The sequence below is a fragment of the Apostichopus japonicus genome, chromosome 13 (genome assembly GCF_037975245.1).
Source record: "Apostichopus japonicus isolate 1M-3 chromosome 13, ASM3797524v1, whole genome shotgun sequence".
NCBI classification, from domain to species: Eukaryota; Metazoa; Echinodermata; class Holothuroidea; order Aspidochirotida; family Stichopodidae; genus Apostichopus; species Apostichopus japonicus.
The window spans coordinates 1,858,742-1,877,140 of record NC_092573.1 but is presented as its reverse complement, the minus strand read 5'-3'; the positions used below and the strand labels follow the sequence as shown (position 1 = coordinate 1,877,140).

Below are 18,399 nucleotides of genomic sequence, written 5' to 3'. Positions count from 1 at the left end.
GGGAGGGGGCATGGGTTGCTGCTATACTATACTAATGATCAAAGAGGAAATGAGAACTAAATTTTCATATTTGAGATATATATTTATATATATTGTCACAAGCAATGAAATCTGCTGTTTCACAGATAAATTAATGATTTTATTACTTTTGTTTTAAATATTGGAACAGAAAATGCATATATATATATATAAATATACTTCTTTCCACTGCAGTACTGTTCTACTATCACAATGAAACTAAATGCTGACATTCTCCACCAAATGAACAGTTGGAATGTATTTTGCCTAATACACAAATATGACCCATTCAACAAGTTATAAATTACCCTGACCTTTCTCAAGAGAGTTCCTGAATAGACAAAACTAATACTACTTTCAAAGGACAAAAACATGCATTCCTAATATTTGACAGACATAAAAAAAAAAATTGTTTTAAAGACCATTTAAATGCAGGTTGCAATGTAATACCACTTTTGAGAAGTTAGTCATTAACCCCATTAAAGCTGTTTCGTTATGTGACATGTGATAAAAAATTTTAAAAATATACTAATGCAGGTGACTATTTAATATCATTTTTGTTTTTGATAGATTCAACCATTAACCCACTGAAAGCTCAATTATTAAAGTGGTTGGAAATCATGCTCGGAGCAAACCATCAAGCCGGGTCGGTCTCTACACATGTTAATTCATAAACACAGATCCTTGTAGGTTAATTATGGCTCTTGCTTGTACTGTATTGCTAATGAATCAAGGATACCTTTCATCCCATTTGTAAAATGTCTAATCGTTTCTTTGTTTGTTTTTCTTTGTTTTTCATTTTTCGACTTGTTACAATATTTTGCATCATCACTTCTCTAGAGTAGCAATTCATTAGTAGCAAACATTCATTCGACTTAAAAGTCGGTTTATACAACCTTCTATTCGCAGACAGCAATATTTGGAGCAATTGCAGAATACCCTGCTACTCACACACACTCCGGGCTTTTTGAGAACGATGATACATCGTTTACTATAAGGAATTCCGATCATAGTCTGTGAGATTCAAGACTTGAGGGATATTCTGCAATTAAGCACAAAATTCTTGTACCATGAAAACAGGTCCTGTAACAAACAACAGCAATACTACAATTAATAACCTTATATGGAGAAAAAAAAACAAGTTAATTTTATACTTGTTAAACAGATGCTATCTGCTAATTGCTAACACAAATTTACTAAAATATAGTACATAAAAATACTCTTTTAGTTTTCAGCATGTTGTTTTCTTACAAAAGCATTTAAGGCTGTTGACACAACATAGAAATGAAGGATTGCATTACTGACAGAAGATAGCTCCTGCATCTGTTACATATTCATTCTGGCATCTGTTACATATTCATTCTTACATTAGCACAGTCTTCTGAATCTTGTGAAGATTATTAAAAGTTTATAAGATACACTACAAAGTGGCTGCAATGCGTGGTCACATGACACCAATTAGCCAATAAGAGGTGTGCAAACCACTGTTTCTTTTCAACCCCATTGACTTTTCATAGATTGATGTTATTGACACATTTAAACACAGCCTCTTCTACTGCTGAGACTCTTGGTTTGGTATAAATCGACGTAATTTCTGGGTATTTTTGAAATTACAATTCTGTCTGAGAGATTCAAACAGGAATATGTACAGGCATTGTTACTTGTCCCCAGCATGAAGAACCCTCTTTGGGTTGGGGGAAAGAGCCTTAAAAGTTAACTGACATTGTGATTGGTAATTCTGGTAAACAGGTGAGGTGGTCCCTTGGGAGAAATGATATTTGGGAGATCTCCCAGTATGTGCATATAGTAAAATGTTTTACCAAACAAGAGGAGGGTATCTGGTTTCTCATCTCCGGTCAATAGACCCTCTCCTCCCCTTCACTCCTTGCCCAATGGTCATAAAGTACTTACAGATGTTATTAGCTGATACTTAATATTACCATTACTAAGACTGCAAAGCTTCACCCACGATCCTTGGAAACTAAGAAGCCCTTGTTACTTGAGATATGACATTGTTATATACATATTGATTGAATGATTGATCGATTGCCTTCTTGCTTGATTAACTGCTAATATTCAGTTTGAGAAAGTAAGAGACTTTCTTCAGGTATAAGACATTTGTGACAAAAGTTACCAAGCTAACAATATGTTTTGTACCTATGTGCATATGCATGTGGGGGCAGAAGGAGGGGGGATAGGGGTGAGGTATTATGTTGTGAACAAGAAAAGCTGCAAGTATTGAAGTTAAACCAGTAGATATAAAACAACTTAATATTATAGTAAGAGCTATGGAAACCTTGCACTAACCTAAACATTGCACAAAAAGTATAAATAAAGTATAAATTCATCCAGTTCACTACGACCATCTAACTGAAACACAAATGCCTGCAGATGGAGATTTCAAACCCTTGACATAAACTACCTAGGCAATTATTGTTTGCAAAGTATTGTGTAGCAACCTATTGATAGAGGCAGGCATGTTACTGTGTGTAACTTTGATGGTGTTATGCATATTATCAATTCCTTGTATGTACTCGTGGCCCAAAAAACTCTGCCATCACATACATAGTTTATACATAAAATAAGATAAACATTTATTCATTATACCAAGAGTCCCTCAAAATGGACTCTGTCTGAAATAGCCTCTGTTATTGCTCCTTCTTCATAACTCACACATATAAAAGCAAAGCAACTTGTGAAGTTAACACTAAAGTTGTGAGTTTATCGATCCTACACATGGACTTTAACGTAATACTGTGATCGTCGTTTCAGCATTGGGATTCAATGCCAGAATTTGCATGTTAGCTAGATTTATGCATCTAAAAATGAAGAAATATTTCAGCATATCATATAACCTTCAGAACCCTACATAGAAAAAAAGAAATGGAATACATCACACAGGAAGAACCCTACATTGTAAAAAAGAAAATGGAATACATCACACAGGAAGACTTTTAAACACTATTTCAAAGGAAGAACTTAAAGCACTCTACATTTAAACAGGATTTCAGGAAGAATAGTCGCAAATCTCGCAGTGTCTCTGGGATATTGATCTTTATGAATATCCTCTAATAAAAGTTTAGATAAAACTTGAGGTGACCAGTTTTTTTACCAAAGGAATGCCAATATTGATCCCCTCCCACACCCTAATGGGGGCATCAGGGGGGCATTTAAAGGGATGGGTGGAACTTTTAGGGCATCTCCATGTTTTGTGGTGCTTCCTTTTAGGGATATTGTTAAAATATCAAAGCTTAGAACATAACCAGAAACAAATATTTTGCCAAAAGAAAAGAAAAAAAAAGGCAATTAAATGTAGCAGAATTGGAAGGTAAGTGGAAGTCTCATTATTCAAAAGTAAAAGCAAAACATGTTTTCCATATGACTAACAAGCTACAAACTAGTACTTAAGATATCTGTATCTTTACATAATGAATGAACTTACAAGTTTGTAGATGTAAATAACAGGCTTACATTGAAGCTGTTTCTACAAACGGAGGGCCAAACAGATACAGTTTAAATTATTCAGGGCCTTTTTTTTTTGGAAAAATATGCAGATACTCTTGGGGACATTTGCAATGGATATGGGGACAGTATTCATAAGATCAGGGGATAGCTACAGGAGCACTTTCATACTGCAGCCGGAACATGAAATCTGCGGACTGCCCTTGGAATTTATGGACGTCTGGTCACTTAAAGGTTTGATCTCTGTGTTATCAGAATTAAATACAAACACTCTTAGAGGAAGAATTATCACGATTGTAAATGCAGGCGATAATATGTCGCTACTTAAAGTAGTTCTGCACAATACCCTGTAGTTGGTGGAAGGTGGGGTTAAAAGGAAGAAATGAAGCCCCTTATTGTTTCAAAACCAACCCAACCCAACAAAAACTCACAAGGATCTTGCATGATCAGAAAAGATACACAATTTGATTCTCAAAATCAACATGAACCCAACCCGAGTTTTCATCTCATTTTAAACTCACCCCAAAAAATTGCAATTCATTTTAAAGCTGTTGAATCTTTTTTGGTAAAAAGGATTTTTCAAATTTTCACACAGACATTGCACAACATTTGCAAGTCTTTATTGCAAGTACCGTCGAGAAGAGATGACGGGATAATTAATTCTCTTCCAAAGCTGTAAATTCTCTCTATGCTCTGCCTGTCGTCAGACAATCTCATCCGTAGGCCTGACATGGAATACGATACCATCATCCTCGTCATCTTCCTCCCTGAGAGGTGTCTCTGTTGCTTTGGCCATCCCTGCTTCTGCCGCTTGATTCATCCTATTGTAGCACACTACCTCTTCCATCTCCAACTTTTCATTTTCCAACTTGGCGGTCGATCTGAGAGACGGTTTCATCCTGCCGAAAAAGGACTGATCGAGGTTAGCCTGAGGACTAAGGGGGTAGCCGTGATCCGATGTATCCATCCCAGTTCGCAGTCTGCCCCCTTTCAAACTATCCAGGTGAGGTTTGTAGAGATTTTCACTTTTGTCGATGTGGTCTGTGATAGTAGTGTACGCCGGTGCACTGACATACGGGGTTGGACGAGGCATGGTCGAGTAGTCTTGCATACTGGAATCACTCAGGCGAGACATGTTGCTCTCGGAGTTCACCTGCCGGAGTCCCTTTCTTTTATCTTCCAGCCTGTGTAGCAACTTTGATGGATGTACATGGCCCTGGAGAGGCTTTCCATGGAAGGAACCCATCTGTCGTTTCTCAGGTTCATGGACTTCGTCTCTGCTCTGTGACTCTTCCTCCGGAGCCACCAATGAGACGTAGCGTTCGAAAGTGCTCAGTCTAGTTAAAACGTTCCCCTTCTTGCTCCTCTTACCGTGCTTCTCCGCCCCCTTTCCCTTCGTTCCAGCATCTTCAACCTGGGCAGGTGCCGACTGACTAGGAGTGTTTGCCTGACTCTCAAAGGTAGGTGCAGGTGAGCTGGAAGCCGTCCCGGCGACTGGAGACGCCGATGGGAAGACGATGTCGGATGCCGGGGTGAAGACAGAAACTGCATCCTCTGACGTCTCTCCTGTGGTGACCACAATCTCTACGCCAGAGATGCTCTTCAATCCTGTCAGCTGTAAGTTCTCCCGTAAGTGAACCATGCTCCTGTTCGTTTCTGCTGTTTGACTTTTGCCCTCCTTGTCCGTTTCCTTGTATCCCTCTTCTCGAAGTCGCTGTCCCATCTCCACCTCCGTCAAGGACTCAAGGCTTCCTCCTTCGCTCATGTTTTTGGCGAGGATCTCATGGATTCCCTGAAGGGCTGACGCCATGTGAAACGTGACCGTTTCTAATTTCATCAGTCTACGGTCAAAAGAGATCAGGTTCATTCTTGTGTGGTTTTCTTTCTCAACAATTTCCTGCAGTCGGAAGCAAGTATCCTCCATTCTGGGGAACCAAAGGCAAAACCATAAAAAGTTAGGTCTCCTCCAGAGATACAAAAACTCTCGATACCATTCAGTGAAAGCATAACCTTCAGGATATTCAGCATGACTGCATCATATGCAGGTCAATTTTAACTTCAATCCTTTCACAGATAGAATGAAGATACGAGGGGTAAAGGGTCACTGCGAAACTCAAATGTGCGTCCACGACGCCTAGGCAGTAGCTGTGCCCGGGAGTTGATTACACGGTGCCCTTCCTTTTCTGTCAGGGACACTGTGTTTGAGTTTTTTCCAGTACCCCCCCCCTAACCAGCTCCTTTCATTAAAAGTTCACTTTAACATACCCATTAGCCATGACTCGTTTTGAGTTTTTCCAGAACCCCCTAACCAGCTCCTTTGATTAATGTTCACTCTAACATGCCCATTGATTAATGTTCACTCTAACATGCCCATTGATTAATGTTCACTCTAACATACCCATTGATTAATGTTCACTCTAACATACCCATTGATTAATGTTCACTCTAACATACCCATTGATTAATGTTCACTCTAACATACCCATTGATTAATGTTCACTCTAACATACCCATTGATTAATGTTCACTCTAACATACCCATTGATTAATGTTCACTCTAACATACCCATTGATTAATGTTCACTCTAACATACCCATTGATCAATGTTCACTCTAACATACCCATTGATCAATGTTCACTCTAACATACCCATTGATTAATGTTCACTCTAACATACCCATTGATTAATGTTCACTCTAACATACCCATTGATTAATGTTCACTCTAACATACCCATTGATTAATGTTCACTCTAACATACCCATTGATTAATGTTCACTCTAACATACCCATTGATTAATGTTCACTCTAACATACCCATTGATTAATGTTCACTCTAACATACCCATAGATTAATGTTCACTCTAACATACCCATTGGCCATGACTCGTATCCTCTCTTCATTGGATGCACTGACACTCCTAGTCTGTTCTCGGAAATAGAGTTCCAAGCACGCTTCCTCAAAGTCTCGCAGCTTCTCGACTTCTTGCTCTGGTAAGAAAAGCTCTGTCGCAGAAGGTAAAAAGAGGATGTCGATAAACAGACTGTTCATGTGGATGAGAAACTAAACTTACCGTAGGGTGAAGCCTTGAGCACAGCTTCATATGGTCAAGTTTCTGTCCATTCAATTGCAAATAAGTATAAAACAGCAGTGGTGAAATTCAACGTTCTACTTTAAAACGGTATATAGCTCATAAGTATTGACATACGGTAATGAGCTGTCCAAATGGAGGCTCCTCACTGTCTAGGAATTAACCTGGAAGATCAGAACATCCAGGGAGGTGCTCTTGAAAAATTTTCAGCAAAATTTAGGCGTGCTATTGAAGGTTGACAAAATTTCTAAACGAAATTGTAATACTCACTCAACCCTCTGTCATTTTCCCCTCGGGCGGCTCGGCAGAAGCGTAAGCAAACGTACTTTGCGAGACCAAATAAGAAGTCAAGAAGGACGAATGGTGGGACAAGGATGGACTTCTGTTCATACTTCATGGTGAGGTAGTAACGCTGGTACTTCCACAGTTGGGTGGCTATAGCACTCACTTGGTTAAAGGTATTGCTATAAACAGGAAAGAAGGACAATGTACATAATTCCATAGATCAGCATGGATGATCAAAAACAAAAAAGATAACTTGGCTTTCATTACGTTACTGTAATGAAGGTTTACTCCTTAAGTCTACACATTCCCAGACCACCCCCCCTTCCCCCTCACCATCCCCACTGCCTACACACATACTGTACACCACCCAACAAAGGAGAAAAATGACTGAAATGAAAAGTTTAAACAAAAAATGCCCAAACCATTAAGTATTTGAATACATTCTTCTATAACTGTTTATGAGAACAGCCAGTCATTGAAAGATGAAAGACCAAACATCAAGTTCATGAAAGCATCAGAAATGACAGAGAACATTATTAATCAAGTGATACAATAATCTCTGATGACATCACGCACCCAAGATGCTCTTATTGGTCAAATGTTGCTTTTAGAGTGGTTATTCATAAACTACATCCATTGAGTCCTTTCAAAGAAATGACTCACGTAAATTTTGGTGTCATACAGTTTTCTTTTTAAGCACAGCTTGTATTTTGGGTATTTTGAGTGTTGTAACCTTTTCACCATAGAAAACTCACCCCCTCAGTTATATGTCAACTCTCCTAACTTTTGACCCTGGCATTGAATATGACTCATTTTGCAGCAGGTTACAATATTGAAACAACTGGACTCACTTGAAAACAGCAATCAGTAAGTTCACAAAGAGGATGTTGGCAACGATGAGATATATTGCCATAGCAACAGGTACCACCCAGTCACCTTGGCAATGCTGGCCAGTACTGTTGACACTGCAAGTTGCTGTGGATACAAAGAAATTACACATAAACTTGCCTAGCAAAATAGAACACTTTTCCCATAGAATCTGTACATAAGAAAAGAACATCTCATGAAGTGTAGATCTAGGTCAAGAAAATACTAGATCTGTGAGAGAGTGGGGTGGGAGAGGGGTAGGAGAGGGGTGGGAGAGCACCAGTGAAATTGACCCCTCAGGATATGAAGACACATGGGAGGGGGTATTATTAAAGGCAGTGGAGGGAGTTACTCATCGACTATTGCTGAGTCATCGACTCTCTCAAGTTTGAAATCGTTCAGTATATCGACCAATGGGAATGAAGGAGAGATACCAGTGGGAGCAAATGGTGGGGGTTTCTTCGATCGAAAGACATAGTCTCCATGTTCAACAATAAACTGTTCCATTCGAAAATTGACGGATAAGAATACTGTTTTGCGTGTGAGACTCAAGTACAGTATTAAATTACATGCTAAACCATGATGATCCAAATGATAAGTAAGTAATAACCTGAAACTGTGCATAATTCAAGCAAAATATCTACCAGGGGAGGAAAATGTGTATTTTATTTTTCAACCAGCACGGAAACATCTCCCTCTACTGTTCAGGTCTATATAAAATAAAATATCCATAGAGAACTGGACAGGTACTCTGTCACATTGGGTGACAAAATGAGAGGGGAGTCCTACCGTGACAGACAGACGGTGCTCAGCCATCATTTTCTTGCTGCAACTATGTATGAATTACAAAGTGCTTCCACTTTATACTGCAATAAATCACCAGCTATAGCTCTCTCATATTTCATCACTTTAGCATCGATACTCTTTGGAGTTTCTGCCTGCTCAGAAATAATTCTGTCTTCTGACATGTATGCAAGCAATCTGGCCTTGATACGTATCTCACCAGGCAGATCATCAGCCAACTATTCTGAGTTAGGAGGGGCACCAACAAATTAGGATGGGCACTAACATTTAAGGAGTGGGCACAAGACTTGTTTCCTTTAATTAGTAAAGGATTTTGTACCCATGATGGTTGCACAGATATGGGGGTTGGGGGTGGGGGTGGGGTGTGGGGAAGAAAGTGGCGATGCAAAGTTGTCTGCACTTTAGGCTAGTCACCGGGTCACTCCTGCATTGCTTAGTTTCTCATGCAATAAATTTAGGAAAAGGAGAGCAAGAGGTACTTCAGCTTACTCCTGTGACAGGAATATTTAGAGTTGTAGTCTTCAATCACACAGGAGAAATTTATTGGGTTTTTTTGTACTTTGCTGCTAGAAGAATCTTTGGAGTGTTTGCTTGTTTAAATTATTACTGTCTATGGTGCGACTATAAAGGCAAACTACCTCACTGCCATATATCTTGGAAGCTCACCCAGTCAACCTTGGATAAGTTGGTTCCCATCCAATAAATCAAGGGAAAGGAGAAAAAGACTGTTGAAAAACTCTCTTCTAAAATAATTCTGCTTTCTCCTGCTTGACATTTAGAGACACTCAACCACTGATAACATCACATTTAAGGGTGTGTTGTTCAAGAACCAATATAAAGTCATTAACATACATTCCATCATAACAACAAAATGACTACACCAGTGTCTGTTGTTTGTTGGTTGGTTATGGTTGTATTGTTTCTGCTTTTCTTTTCCTAAGATCTTAAGAGATAATTGAAACAAAGGGTCTCAACAGTCCTTGTACATTAAAGCATGTTCGCAAAAAAAAAGAAATCATTAAAATTATTTCGAAATCGTTGCAAAAAATAATCTAATAGCTTGAGTAAATGGAAAATTGTCAACACATTCCTTTCATTTAATTAAGCAGGCATATCAATTAACCAAGAATCACAAAGACATCAATTTTCTTTCCTTATTATTTTACTCATTACCATGAAATTCCATTGCTATGTTAGATGCATTATTCAAGACAAATATTTTGTCTGCTTTTCATGATGATAAGACTTGAATACTCTGTTGTGGGGAGGAAGTACAGTGTTTAGAATTTCTGAGATTTTGTTTTGTATTTCAGTTACCTTAAAGGATGAGTTTAGGCACAAATTTACATTTGATATGTTGCAGATTAATAACACACACTGCTATCAGTCCAGGTTTGATTTCTACAACACTTTTCAGTTTGAGAATGACCCTTTAAACAAGTGAGGTTCTTCACTAAAGTGACTGAACTATTAAGTCTAATTACACAGACAATCAGGTCAGTTCCTTAGATGCAACACAAAACTCAATGGGTAAACATAATACTTTGACAGCCTCAAATGATATGTTTACAGTATATTACAAATCTGTCAGGGACAAAAGGCTTTCAATATCATGGAAGGGTGCTCTTCTGTTTATGCTGAGTTCTTAGAATTTCTAAACCAACGGATAAACAATGACATTTGAGTCTGCACCGAGGAGCCTACAACATCTTCTCTGAAGCCTTAACAGAGCAATCCTGAGACAAAGCATAGTTTAAAGGTGAAAATCTCAAGAAACTTAGCAGCTATAGAATTGCTACCAGCTCTAAAATGTTCCTTTTTTCTTGGACTAACCCATCAAGACTGGTCATCCTTTAAAAACAGATCAAATTTTGCAAAAATAAAGAAACATCAAATTCATTACACTAAAGCTTTGAATTATCTTAAAATGTGTTTTAAGACATGGAATTACTATTGCGTTTTTTACAGATATCAGGTATTGTGAAGTCAGTGGAGTGCAGTAACATTTCTCCACTTTCCTAATGTCAGAACAAAAGTATGTGACTAACGTGAGGTCAATTCTTTATCACAATTGTAGAAGACACATTAGAAAGTCAATCTTTGACAAGAGATTAGAACATAAAATCAGGAGAATGTCAGATAAGAAGAAAAAAAATCAGGAAAGTGTCAGATTAGAACAAATAATCATTAGCGTGTCAGATAAGAACTTAAAATCAGGAGTGTCAAATTAGAACAAAAAAAACAGGAAAGTGTCAGATTAGAACATAACATCAGCAGAGAGTCAGATTAGAACATAACATCTGGAGAGTGTCAGATTAGAACATAACATCTGGAGAGTGTCAGATTAGAACATAACATCAGGAGAGTGTCAGATTAGAACATAACATCAGGAGAGAGTCAGATTAGAACATAACATCAGGAGATTGTCATATTAGAACATAACATCAGGAGAGTGTCAGATTAGAACATAACATCTGGAGAGTGTCAGATTAGAACATAACATCTGGAGAGTGTCAGATTAGAACATAAAATCAGGAGATTGTCATATTTCCTAATAACTGGGAGATTCTGAGTAAAACTGGAAGAGTTTGCAAGGCTGCAATAAGTAGGAAATAACAACAGTTGTATTCGGGATGCTGCATCAGTTAAAAATTATTAACTTTACAATTCAAAGTATTGACAAATAAAATTTAAAACTCTAAACCAATTCGGAAGTCCTTTAAGCAGTATTTTGTAATCAATTTAGAGACTCAAAGGTTCTATGCTATGTCATATTCTCTCTTCTGCATTCCAACAAATATTTAATTATTTGATTTACAAGTATGTTTGAAGTCATGTATAATGCCTATCAATTCTGACAAACTGACAAGTTTTACTTGTCCAGCAAAATGCAACTTTGCAAACTGAGTGTCCTTTATGGATAACTTTACTAAAGTTTGGTATTGATATTTATTGGTAGCACAACAACGTTACAGAGTACAAACAGCACAGGTGAGTTCGTAACCATTCACGTAAGGTCCACAGGGAATCCCTCCTGATGAACTGCACCGCCCCTCCACTGGGTAGAAGAGGGCGCCATTAGCATTTGCCACTGTGCGAGGAATAGCCTCTGCATTACGATCCATGCACACAAATTCTGTCTTCCAGTGGTTGTGGTAATCGCTCATGAGGTGGCCAAAATATTCTAGGGTCCACTCTGATCCAGGACATGCATTTCTAGCAGGGACCATTATATAACTGGAACGTTGTGCTGCCTTGCAAACTGCACAAGGTACCTCACTATCATGTAAATGGGCATATGGTGGGTACGTATTGGTTTGATATTCGCTTCCATAGAGATAACCCCTATCTGAGTGAGCTGTTGCCTCTGGTTCATCGTATATGGGTTCCTGGGGTAAACAGAGGTAATTACTTGCACCACCTTTGTTTGAGTAATGCGCCCCTCCTGCTACCCCACTATATAAGAGCTCTGATGTGACAGGACATTCAGATCTTCCCCATCTTACGTAAATGACACCTGTATTGTTGGATGTCGGTGCGCTTCCTGTGAAACTTTGCTGGTTATTTGAAGCAACAGAGGCAGACTCACAATCTCCATTATCACCTTTCGGGCCACGGTCACCGTCTCGTCCATCACGACCATCTCTGCCTCTTTCACCCTCTGACCCAGGAGGCCCTTGAGCACCTGCTGGTCCAGGAGGACAAAGAAAACATTGTCCCATGAAGTATGGAGTGTAAGCACCAGGGCAGCCGACAGCACCAGGGGTGCAACCGGAGGTTGGCAGATCCTGTCCACTGCTTCTACGGGTTCTTCTCCCATTTCCTTTCTCAGCCCAAAGAAACTTCTCTGCAGTGCCCAACCTTCCTTGTAAATCCTCTACTGTGTTCTGAAGTTCTAACACTGCACTTTTCAGAATGACAATTTCGTTTTCTTCGATAAGGTCATGTCCAAGTGATTTTTGCTTCAGTATGTCCATAACATTCAGAGAGCCTCCCTTCAGTACTGGGTTTACATCACCATCTAAACTGGCATATGATGCACTGACCACTTGAAGCAAAATCAAGCACCACAGTGTATCCATCTTTTGGAAGTAGTGAGACTCGGTAAGTCACAAACAGAATTGTCTCCAAATCAAAAGACGTAAATAAGCCACAAAACAGTCACTAAACAATAATGGTGAAAGGACCAGACACTGTCCAAGTTGCCACCTACTTTCCTTTACTACAGTATTAATGATCGAATAGAGAACTGCTGTGTCCATTTATCAAATCACAAGGTCCAAACAAATTTCTTTTACTTATGACATGGAACCAGTTTTGTCTGCAACTGATCTACACAAGTTCAAATCTCCAGTAATCAAGGTTGGCAGTCTATACGGATTTTTAAGGATGCAGAAAAATGATGACATTAGCAAATTCTTAGATTTACCCAAGCAAGAAATGGTGTCTACCATTCGCACTCACTTCACATCACTTAATCACTGGATATTACCATGTTCCCAGAGGTTGTCTTTCAGTCCTTTTATGGGGCTCAAGGGTTATGCTTTAAAGGATTAGTTCAGGTGTCATACATGTTTATCTTATATGAAAGAAGACAATAAAAGAAACACAATGATGAAGAAACTGTTCGAATATCTTATTCGGTTATGGAGATATTCAAGTTTAAAGTACTATCTGATTGTGTAGAAACTGCTGAAATCAGACTAGCTGTGATGTCACATCCTCACATTTCTGAAAAGTCTTTGTTACTTTATTAAAATGTTTTGTGAGATTTTATGACTTACAACCAAAAGATATGTCATGTGGATCTCATATTTGTCAAGGGAAGTATCAGAGATTTAACATCTGAAGAATTTTTGATTATATTTTTTTTAGATTTGGGAAAAAATGTAATTAATTTTTATTGAAATATATTCACACATGTTAAGAAAGTAAGGATGTGACATCACACCCTCACAGTTAGTCTTTCTACACCAGTCATTTTCAAAGAAATTTTTGTATCTTCAAAGCGTGATATCTCCTAAACAGAGCATGCTATCATGGTAGTTTCTTCACTGTTCTGTTTGCCTTTTTGAGCTCTTTCATACAAGATAGACATGTCAGACACCTGAACCAATCCTTTAACACTAGAAGATATTTAGTACAGCAAAGATAAAACAAAAAGGTCAACTAGAGACAGCATCTACATAAAAGAAACTGCTCTAAAGAATTCCTGCATGATAAACAATCTTGGTGATGTGCACATCACAGAAATCTGTTGACCAAAAGTTTATTGTGGTAACAAGAGTAATAGCAAGCAAGGTTAGAGATCAACAAACCTACACATACTGTACTTCTAGTAGATCAAGAGAAAAGATGCTGGTTACAATGTTTATGTTATTAAGCAGGTTTTGTCTTTGACAGGCAAAGTTAGAGTTGTATTCTTCAAACACATAAGAGATATTGAATGCTGTTTTTGTACTTTGCTGCTAGAAGAATCTTTGGAGTGTTTGCTTGTTCCATTTATTACTGTCTATGGTGCGACTATCAAGGCAAAAATACCTCACTGCCATATATCTTGGAAGCTCACCCAGTCAACCTTGGATTAGTTGGTTCCCATCCAATAAATCAAGGGAAAGGAGAAAAAGACTGTTGATAAACTCTCTTCTAAAATAATTAAGCTGAACTATTAAGTCTAATTACACAGACAACCAGGTCAGTTCCTCAGATGCAACACAAAACTCAATGGGTAAACATAATACTTTGACAGCCTCAAATGATATGTTTACAGTATATTACAAATCTGTCAGGGACAAAAGGCTTTCAATATCATGGAAGGGTGCTCTTCTGTTTGTGCTGAGTTCTTAGAATTTCTAAAACAACGGATAAACAATGACATTTGAGTCTGCACCGAGGAGCCTACAACATCTTCTCTGGAGCCTTAACAGAGCAATCCTGAGACAAAGCATAGTTTAAAGGTGAAAATCTCAAGAAACTTAGCAGCTATAGAAATGCTACTAGCTCTAAAATGTTCCTTTTTTCTTGGACTAACCCATCAAGACTGGTCATCCTTTAAAAACAGATCAAATTTTGCAAAAAATAAAGAAACATCAAATTCATTACACTACAGCTTTGAATTATCTTAAAATGTGTTTTAAGACATGGAATTACTATTGCGTTTTTTACAGATATCAGGTATTGTGAAGTCAGTGGAGTGCGGTAACATTTCTCCACTTTCCTAATGTCAGTACAAAAGTATATATGTGACTAACGTGAGGTCAATTCTTTATCACAATTGTAGAAGACACATTAGAAAGTCAATCTTTGACAAGAGATTAGAACATAAAATCAGGAGAATGTCAAATTAGAAGAAAAAAAATCAGGAAAGTGTCAGATTAGAACGTAAAATCAGGAGATTGTCAGATTAGAACAAATAATCATTAGCGTGTCAGATAAGAACTTAAAATCAGGAGTGTCAAATTAGAACAAAAAATCAGGAAAGTGTCAGATTAGAACATAACATCAGCAGAGAGTCAGATTAGAACATAACATCTGGAGAGTGTCAGATTAGAACATAACATCTGGAGAGTGTCAGATTAGAACATAACATCAGGAGAGTGTCAGATTAGAACATAACATCAGGAGATTGTCATATTAGAACATAACATCAGGAGAGTGTCAGATTAGAACATAACATCTGGAGAGTGTCAGATTAGAACATAACATCTGGAGAGTGTCAGATTAGAACATAAAATCAGGAGATTGTCATATTTCCTAATAACTGGGAGATTCTGAGTAAAACTGGAAGAGTTTGCAAGGCTGCAATAAGTAGGAAATAACAACAGTTGTATTCGGGATGCTGCATCAGTTAAAAATTATTAACTTTACAATTCAAAGTATTGACAAATAAAATTTAAAACTCTAAACCAATTCGGAAGTCCTTTAAGCAGTATTTTGCAATCAATTTAGAGACTCAAAGGTTCTATGCTATGTCATATTCTCTCTTCTGCATTCCAACAAATATTTAATTATTTGATTTACAAGTATGTTTGAAGTCATGTATAATGCCTATCAATTCTGACAAACTGACAAGTTTTACTTGTCCAGCAAAATGCAACTTTGCAAACTGAGTGTCCTTTATGGATAACTTTACTAAAGTTTGGTATTGATATTTATTGGTAGCACAACAACGTTACAGAGTACAAACAGCACAGGTGAGTTCGTAACCATTCACGTAAGGTCCACAGGGAATCCCTCCTGATGAACTGCACCGCCCCTCCACTGGGTAGAAGAGGGCGCCATTAGCATTTTCCACTGTGCGAGGAATGGCCTCTGCATTGCGATCCATGCACACAAATTCTGTCTTCCTATGGTTGTGGTAAGCGCTCATGAGGTGGCCAAAATATTCTAGGGTCCACTCTGATCCAGGACATGCATTTCTAGCAGGGACCATTATGTAACTGGAACGTTGTGCTGCCTTGCACACTGCACAAGGTACCTCACTATCATGTAAATGGGCATATGGTGGGTACGCATTGGTTTGATATTCGCTTCCATAGAGATAACCCCTATCTGAGTGAGCTGTTGCCTCTGGTTCATCGTATATGGGTTCCTGGGGTAGGCAGAGGTAATTACTTGCACCACCTTTGTGTGAGTAATGCTCCCCTCCTGCTACCCCGCTATATACAAGCTCTGATGTGACAGGACATTCAGATCTTCCCCATCTTACGTAAATGACACCTGTATTGTTGGATGTCGGTGAGCTTCCTGTGAAACTTTGCTGGTTATTTGAAGCAACAGAGGCAGACTCACAGTCTCCATTATCACCTTTCGGGCCGCGGTCACCGTCTCGCCCATCACGACCATCTCTGCCTCTTTCGCCCTCTGACCCAGGAGGCCCTTGAGCACCTGCTGGTCCAGGAGGACAAAGAAAACATTGTCCCATGAAGTACGGAGTGTAAGCATCGGGGCAGCCGACAGCACCAGGGGTGCAACCAGAGGTTGGCAGATCCTGTCCACTGCTTCTACGGGTTCTTCTCCCATTTCCATTCTCAGCCCAAAGAAACTTCTCTGCAGTGTCCAACCTTCCTTGTAAATCCTCTACTGTGTTCTGGAGTTCTAACACTGCACTTTTCAGAATGACAATTTCGTTTTCTTCCATGAGGTCATGTCCAAGTGATTTTTGCTTCAGTATGTCCATAACATTCAGAGAACCTTCCTTCAGTACTGGGTTTACATCACCATCTAAACTGGCATACGATGCACTGACCACTTGAAGCAAAATCAAGCACCACAGTGTATCCATCTTTTGGAAGTAGCGAGACTTGGTAAGTCACAAACAGAATTGTCTCCAAATCAAAAGACTTAAATAAGCCACAAAACGGTCACTAAACAATAATGGTGAAAGGACCACACACTGTCAAAGTTGTCATCCACTTTCCTTTACTACAGAATTAATGATCAAATAGATAGATAGATAGATAGATAGATGGTTTATTCAGCCACATGCATAAAAATACAATGGAAATTGTTCAAAACACAAGAGCTCTAAAACAGACATGAAATTGAAACGCAAAGCGATGAAACACATATAAAAGTGATATTGCATGAGTAATAAATACCGGTAGGCTATCGACAATGGTATAAAAACATTGCGATAAAAGTGACGATGTAAAACAGTACGAATGATAAGAAATATGTACGGCAAGAACCATAAAATGTATACTTGTACGATAAACAGAGCGCTAAGTCAATAAAACAGAATTCAGAACAAATAAGACATAAGATACAGGGAGTGATAAATAAGTTAGCGACTATGATGCGCGTTGAAAATCTTCACTGCAGATGGATAAAAACTGTTGGTAAAACGCTTCGAACCTCTAAAAGCTAGTAATCTATTTCCTGAGGGAAGGAAATTGAAATGCACAAATGCTGGGTGGGAATGATCTTTCATAATACAGTCTACACGCCTCAGTGCTCGCTCCTGATATAGTGAATGGAGGGACGGTAGACTAGTGCCAATTATACGCTCAGCACTCCTGATAACTGACTGAAGTTTCCCTAGATCCCTCTGACTCACACGACTAAACCAGACTAAAATGTTTGTAGTTAAAATACTCTCTATAATTGCACGATAGAAATTCACTAAAATAAAATCACTAACACCATAAGATTTAAGAGTCCGTAAAAAGAATAGTCTCTGACGTCCCTTCTTCAATATTTCATGTGAATTTTCATTCCAAGACAAATTTTCCATAATGAATGTGCCTAATAATTTAAATGTGTGCACCTGCTCTACAGCAGAACCATTTATGATCAGAGGGTCCTTTGTATTTTTGTTACGCCTAAAGTCCACAATCAGTTCCTTGGTTTTGTCCACATTAAGAGTTAAGTTGTTATCGTGGCACCAGTTCACCAGAAGGTTTACCTCATCACGGTAGTGGCTTTCATCGTCATCTGTGATCAGGCCAGTGACTGTGGTGTCGTCTGCAAATTTGATGATCCGCGAGTTTGGGTGGACGGCTGCACAATCATGTGTGAACAGGGAGTACAGCAGTGGCGAAAGTACACACCCCTGTGGGGTGCCCGTGTTGAGAACGACAGCCGCTGAATAATTGTTACCGACCCTCACAGTCTGTTTGCGTTCCAGAAGGAAATCCAGGATCCAATTACAAATTGAAGGAGGGAATTTCAAATGTTCCAATAATTTAAAATGTAACTGTGAAGGAATAATAGTGTTAAAAGCTGAGCTATAATCGATAAAAAGTACGCGGGCGTAGGAACACTTCCTCTCCAGGTGAGCCAGGGTCCCATGTAACCATATAGAAATAGCGTCTTCCACCGATCTGTTCGTGCGATAGGCGAATTGCGAGCGATCAAAACCTTCGGGTA

General features: G+C 38.7%; 3 protein-coding genes across 3 annotated transcripts in view; all 3 read right to left on the bottom strand.

Annotated features, from left to right (window-relative positions):
- Window positions 1-61: 61 nt before the first annotated feature.
- Window positions 62-18,399, bottom strand: part of LOC139978994 (transient receptor potential cation channel subfamily M member 3-like) — a 49,698-nt gene continuing 31,360 nt past the window's right edge. Inside the window, exons 20-23 of the mRNA XM_071989634.1 lie at window positions 7,710-7,833; window positions 6,844-7,037; window positions 6,355-6,487; window positions 62-5,405 (exon numbers count right to left, since the gene is read on the bottom strand). Of these exons, the coding sequence (XP_071845735.1) occupies window positions 4,184-5,405; window positions 6,355-6,487; window positions 6,844-7,037; window positions 7,710-7,833 (1,673 nt within the window). The 3' untranslated portion in view covers window positions 62-4,183. The remainder of the gene's footprint in view (window positions 5,406-6,354; window positions 6,488-6,843; window positions 7,038-7,709; window positions 7,834-18,399) is intronic.
- On the bottom strand, window positions 9,418-12,927 carry LOC139978996 (uncharacterized). Its single transcript, XM_071989636.1, has one exon. The coding sequence runs from the start codon at window positions 12,609-12,611 to the stop codon at window positions 11,499-11,501; it is 1,113 nt and encodes a 370-aa protein (XP_071845737.1). The 5' UTR covers window positions 12,612-12,927; the 3' UTR covers window positions 9,418-11,498.
- Window positions 15,279-16,971, bottom strand: LOC139978998 (uncharacterized). The gene has a single exon (XM_071989637.1). The coding sequence runs from the start codon at window positions 16,811-16,813 to the stop codon at window positions 15,701-15,703; it is 1,113 nt and encodes a 370-aa protein (XP_071845738.1). The 5' UTR covers window positions 16,814-16,971; the 3' UTR covers window positions 15,279-15,700.